This window comes from Heteronotia binoei, chromosome 14, assembly GCF_032191835.1.
Source record: "Heteronotia binoei isolate CCM8104 ecotype False Entrance Well chromosome 14, APGP_CSIRO_Hbin_v1, whole genome shotgun sequence".
Lineage (NCBI taxonomy): Eukaryota > Metazoa > Chordata > Lepidosauria > Squamata > Gekkonidae > Heteronotia > Heteronotia binoei.
In genome coordinates, this window is record NC_083236.1 from 34,028,810 (window position 1) to 34,034,809 (window position 6,000).

General features: G+C 38.0%; 1 protein-coding gene across 2 annotated transcripts in view; it reads left to right on the plus strand.

Moving 5' to 3' along the window:
* The window catches only part of CBFB (core-binding factor subunit beta), a 61,863-nt gene extending 56,583 nt beyond the window's left edge, over nucleotides 1-5,280 (plus strand). For both annotated transcript variants that reach the window (XM_060254037.1, XM_060254038.1), the window contains exon 6: nucleotides 4,256-5,280. In XM_060254037.1, coding sequence (XP_060110020.1) covers nucleotides 4,256-4,324 — 69 coding nt within the window. In that variant the 3' untranslated portion in view covers nucleotides 4,325-5,280. The remainder of the gene's footprint in view (nucleotides 1-4,255) is intronic.
* Nucleotides 5,281-6,000: the final 720 nt, after the last annotated feature.

Genomic DNA, 6,000 nt, shown 5'->3' on the forward strand with positions numbered 1-6,000 from the left:
GAGGATGCTGGGGGTGAGGAGGTTGGATGAACTCAGTTTCTAGTGATCCTGGAGATGGGCTTTAATATTTTGCATAGCTTATTACCCTCTTGGATGACTAGTCAAAAGCAGAAAAAAGGTTTGTGTATAACTTAATAGGAGTCATAGAGTTCAGGCTTTCTTTGTCCAGAATGCAAAAATGTTGGGTTTTTGTGATACCAGTTGACCTTGCTTTGGGCAAAAAGGGTAACATTTGAGAACAGTAAATATTATCTAAAGGCAACCCCCCCCCCCTTCTTTAGTCAGGCTGCTAGCTATTCTTCAGTAAACACAATGTGCAAGGCTGCTCTGACCAGACCGTCACAAAGGCTTGGTTTACTGGGTACGCTTTAACCGATGTCACCGAAAAGAGGTTTCCAGTGTGCTTGGTGGTATTCCTGTGGTGGCTTTGTCTCACCACAAGCCTGGTCCTACCGCTGAGTGGGGATTTGAGGAATGGTTGTGTGTTTGCATTTGTTGGAAGGCAGGAAGTGCTCTTGGCGCTTGAGTTCCAGAAACATTCTTAGTGCGTTCTTAGTGCTGATTAGGCATATTGTGTGGTATAATTCCAGCATTTTACTTAAAGTAAATGTCTTCAATGTTGAATCGAATAGGAAGAGAGAATTCAAAATGGCACAAATATGACATTCTTTGTTGGGTTAACAGTATCAGGAGAAAGCTTTTATGCTGTGCAGCAGCCTGGCTATTTGGGGGAGGGACGGGGGCTCTGTCATGATTTTCAGCAAACCCAGTGGTCTATCTGTTGTTGCCATTTGCCCTTTTCAGTATAGAGTGGAAGAGGCATAGTCTACACATTGAAGTATATGAGCACTGGGAAATTATTTTGCATGCTTTGATATACCATAATTACTAGTTAAAGAATGTTTGCAGCAGCTTTTTCTTTCAAAAGGGTGTGTGAAATTACAGCTTCTTGGACCCTGTAAAATGAAAACCTAGCCACTAATACTTTTTTCCCAGTTGCCAGTATATTTCTGTCTTTATATTTCTGTACAGAAGATTGCTAAAAAGTCTTAGCTTTCCATGGAACTTCTTCAAAGTGAATGGACACTTCCATTTGAGAAAATATTGTTTCATGGCCAGTAGAGATGCTATAAATATATAATTACTATTGATTGCTGTCAGTCGGTATTTTGCTGTTGCTCATCCCCTTTCTAACCTGCATTGACTGAAAGAAGATGCCTATAATGGAGTATTGCTTGACTTGCAAAATTGATCTGCTCTGTACTGCACTCAGCATTAATTTGGTGTGAAATGTAAAATGTTGTCTTGGTATGTTTATTCAGTGACACTTCAGTAGTCTACCACTTGCTGCTCATAGTGGCATATCCCACCCTTTTTTGGTACCTTTGAACAATTAAAGCTATGCTAATTTGTGACCACTGCACATGAAAAAAGCAAAAGTTGATCCTGCATTAATTGCATGGTATTTTGTACTGCATTTCTAGCCTGGAAAAATTAACAAGTCCTTATTTAGAGTATTACTCCTTTCTATTTAAAATTGTCAGTGTAAAACACATTGAATTACATATTAGTTTGGTTTTGTATTACTTTCATGTTATTGGGTTGTGTGAAAATCCTTAATGGAAAAGATGTGTATTAGGGAAAGATCTGATGAAAATGAGTGTAGTGCTATCACGCATGTGTTTTAGGAGCTGGTTCTTGGCAGAAGGAGGAGCAAGGGAAAAGCAGTGGACATGTATGAGCAGGAGACCTTCAAATATCTAAGGGTTATAGAACTGGAGGAGCAAAGGTCACAGTAATTAAAATATAGTAGTTGAAATAAAGGAGAGTGAGGACAAGGGCAAGGAGTTAGGGTTGTGCTGGATCTGGGAAGGGGTGTCATGGTCAGTATAATGAGGCAGGCAGATGGTTTTAACAGTAGAGTTCTAAAGAGAGGTGAAGAATCAGATATATGACTGTGTAAGACCAGAGAAAAGTGGCTGCAGACTGAAGGGAGATGCACAAAGGAGAGAGAAGAGTAAAAGCCAAAGTGACATTGTCAATGAATAGACAGTTTTGAAGGAAAGGAAGGCTTTGGGGGATGAAATACAAGACAATCTTGGAATATATTGGATTTCCAGGCAGACATCTCAGATGGAAAATGCAGGATTTTGAATAGAGAGAGAAAGATCAGCTGGGTATCATCAACATATAGGTAATAGTGAATGCATTTGGTTATTGTGAGATCATCCTAAAGTGTTTGGAGAGAATAGAAAGAATCCAAAAACAGATTCATAGATACCCAGTAGAGAGAAATGTATAAGAGCTTCACCCTTGTGAAACACTGGATCAAGCAGGTAGGAATTTGAAGGTCATATGGTGTCTTGGAAAAAATTAGAAATGAAGGCATAAACTGCAAAGTCCAATTAATGAGAAGAGGAAGAAGGAACAGTACTGGGCTGTAAAAAGCCATTGAATTTGTAGATTGCAGGTAACCAAAGGAGGAAGAAGTTGAACATAAGGAAAGTGGAAGCTAAGCCGTGCTCAAGGAACTCAGGTAATAGTGAAACCTAGGGTAATCCACAGCAGAGAGGCCAGGACAGAGAAGCTCATGCTAAAGAGAATGCAAAGCAGTGTGTAGGTATAGTGTCATCTTAGTCTAGGCTGTGCTGGCCAGAAAGAGACCACAGGGGTGGGGGAGAGCTGTTTCAAGACACATATGAGGAACGCCAAAGTAACTTCCATTTTGGTACGTTACCACTTTTTTAGTATGTATGGGTTTGAATCAGTAGTTTAAACTAGAGTCTTAAAAATTCAGTTTATTTTAAAAGGCTGCATGTGTAAGTGACATCGAAATATTTCTCCAAGCAGTATATTGTGTTCTGAAATCTGCTGCAGTAAACTGCTCCCCCCCCCCAAAAAAAGTTAATAATTAGGCTTCAGAATTAGTTTCTTTTCCCATTTTAGAGCACTTAATTTTTTTGTTTGTTGAAAGCACCAAACTTTACTCTCAGTGACACTATGAAGGGCCAAAATAAAATTTAAAAAATCAGTCTTTCAGCTGAATTTGTGCTGGGCTTATTTCTTCGTTGCAATTAGTGTTCATCACTTAGCACTATTGTATAAAGTGTTTTTACAGCATCTGATAGTTTATACTCACCCCAGTGAATGAGATCAATGATTCCACATTAGACTATAACTGATTTGACACTGATTTCCAGTTTTGGTTTGTAAGGGGTGAACTCTAGATTGCAGATTCAGATTTCACTGCAGATTAGTATAAATTCTAAATTAAAAGAGAGCAGGGAGTGCTCAGTTGCAGTTCCTTTCCAATCCTCCCAACTGTGGTTTTTGGGAGGTCATTTGTTCTTGAAGTTTGTGATCTGAGCATGAATGTTGGCTGAATCAAATTTAGAACCTACTAATCAGACAATTTGGTTGAGTTGCTTATGTGATCCTAGATAGAGCTTAGTACTGAAGCTGTGTATAGTTAAATTGTATTCTATTGGATTTTACAGAGAAATACCTAGTGGTCAGTCACACCATGACTGTATGAAAACACAAGAAATATAAGGGGTCAATGAACTGAACAGTCTTACATGTTTCTTCAACAGAGATACCCAAGTTAAGAATCTTTTTTTGCTTAATGAGCTGGTGGAAGTTGTTGCTTCCTAATGGATATTCCTACACAATTAATGGAGATGTCTCTTGCATTATTTTTGAAGCCCCTTCCCCTTGAATTAGATGGAGGAAAGTCAGGATTGACTTCTTGTTCTAGGGAAGAAATAAATTGGGAGATTCATTGATGAATACTATTTATTTATTGTAAAACTTTTTATATGTGTCTTTCTCCTGAGTAACTTGGGGCCCATGGTTACCTCATGGAAATCACTGCACTGGAATATTTGAGTGATTTTTAAAATTGGAAATAAATATTACCCCTGCTTACAGATAAGTAGAAATTTCCTACAACCTAGCAGCACTCGAGCTATTCCTGTCTTTTTTTTCTTTAGAGCAAGACCGCTGCAACATGGAAGGGGGGGGGGACTCAGCACCATGTTCTTGTTTGGAGAAGGAGGGCCAGAGTAATAGTTAGGGGCTCAGTGGGTAGGAGGCCAGCAGATTGCAGCTATTCATTAGCTATTATGGCTGGTTTAGAATTAACGCTAAAAATTAATGTCGTTTTAAATTTATTGTTTTGTCTTTTAAACTTCTAGACGTATCTTACTTTCCTCTTCCCTTTTTTTCTTTCTCCTCTTCATCCATGCTACTTTAGGCAAGAAGACAACAAGACCCTAGCCCTGGATCAAACCTAGGAAGTGGCGATGATCTGAAACTACGTTAAAAGAAGTGACCAATGAGCCACACATGCTTTTTAATCTTGGCAAATGATCGCATTAAATGACCAGAAACTGTGATATCTGGGGATATACAATAGTCTATTCCCTGACCTGTGGCAGCCAAACTATCATGTACTGCCATAGTTTGCACTATGTTTGTGTTACAATACCTGCATTTCTGTTCTTTAAGCCTGTTGCCAGTGCAAATTTGAGATTCTTGTTTTCTATGCAAGCTTATAATTTTGTTGGCACTGTTTTAGTGAAGACAGAACTTTATGCAGCTATAAAAATGACTCCTTAACTGTAATATTCATTTCAGACTAGGTCAAAACATTGCAGAATAAAGGTTTTTGTGAATTTACTAAAAGCCAAAACTTTCTAAAGTAATTTTTATATGGGCTTTTGGAAGTTTGGTTGTCATTTGTGTTCTTTCTTTTAAAACATACATTCTTTGTAGGTTTTTTTAGGGGGGGGGGGTGATTTTTTTCCTCTCTAAATTTGCAATACATTTTACCCTAGTAATACAATATTGTTGTTTTACTGAATTATGTATTTGTAATTTTCAAAATGGTAAAATCCCTTGATCAATTGTCTGCATTTCATTATGTTTTATATGGCAAAACATCAAGATTTCAATCACATTTTGTTATAGTTTCTGTTCCACACGTATTGCTGATGTTTAATGTATGCTCTTGTACATATAACCTGCTGAAACTCTTTACAGCCCAGCTTTGTTTTTATTCAGGGACTTCTTAAAAATAGATCTAAAACGGGATACTGCAACTTTCATGATTAGGCTGATGCTAAAAGTGATATATGTTTAATACGAACATGTTGAAATAGCTGCTGTAGGTGTACTATATCTTTTCCTTATTCTAACTGAAGTGAAAGTATGAATTGGGGTGTTTGAATTGTATGAAAAAAAAACATACTGGCCAAAAGAGATCTTTATGTTTTGTTATTAAGGCTACTTTATTACATAATACTTTCTATCAGGATAAGATCTGGGAAGAACTAATTAATGTAGTTTACTGCCAAGTTGAACTGTTCAGTAGTGGTTCAGTGTGCAGACGCTTATCTGGGAGAACCGGGTTTGATTCCCCACTCTTCCACTTGCAACTGCTGGAATGGCCTTGGGTCAGCCATAGCTCTCATAGGAGTTGTCCTTAAAAGGGCAGCTGCTGCAAGAGCTCTCTCAGCCCCACCCACCTCACAGGGTGTCTGTTGAGGGGGGGGAAGGTAAAGGAGATTATGACTACTCTGAGATTCAGAGTATAGGGCGGGATATAAATCCAATATCATCTTCTTTTTCATTTGGTCTATTTTCCTTTCTCCAAATGTTTTGTCCCACATATAATTTCATCAAACGAATATCAGTTTTATAAATGCTCACTTTCAAACACTTGAACACAAGATTCTTGTGTACTTATTAGAATGACTAGAACACCTTGTTCCTCACTGGTGGTGACAATTGAAGCAGTTACCAATTCTTTTAAAGTTCAGGGTAACTGAAGAAAAAAGGGAAATTGGATTTCTACTCAAAAACTTTTCTGTAGTCATCAGATGGCACTGTGCTCAAAGAGAAATGCCTTGTTTTCTGTCAGATTCCATTTAATTACTTTTAATGTTCTTTTCATGCATGTTTTTTCCCTCTCCATCTCAGAAACAGTGGTCCAAAATG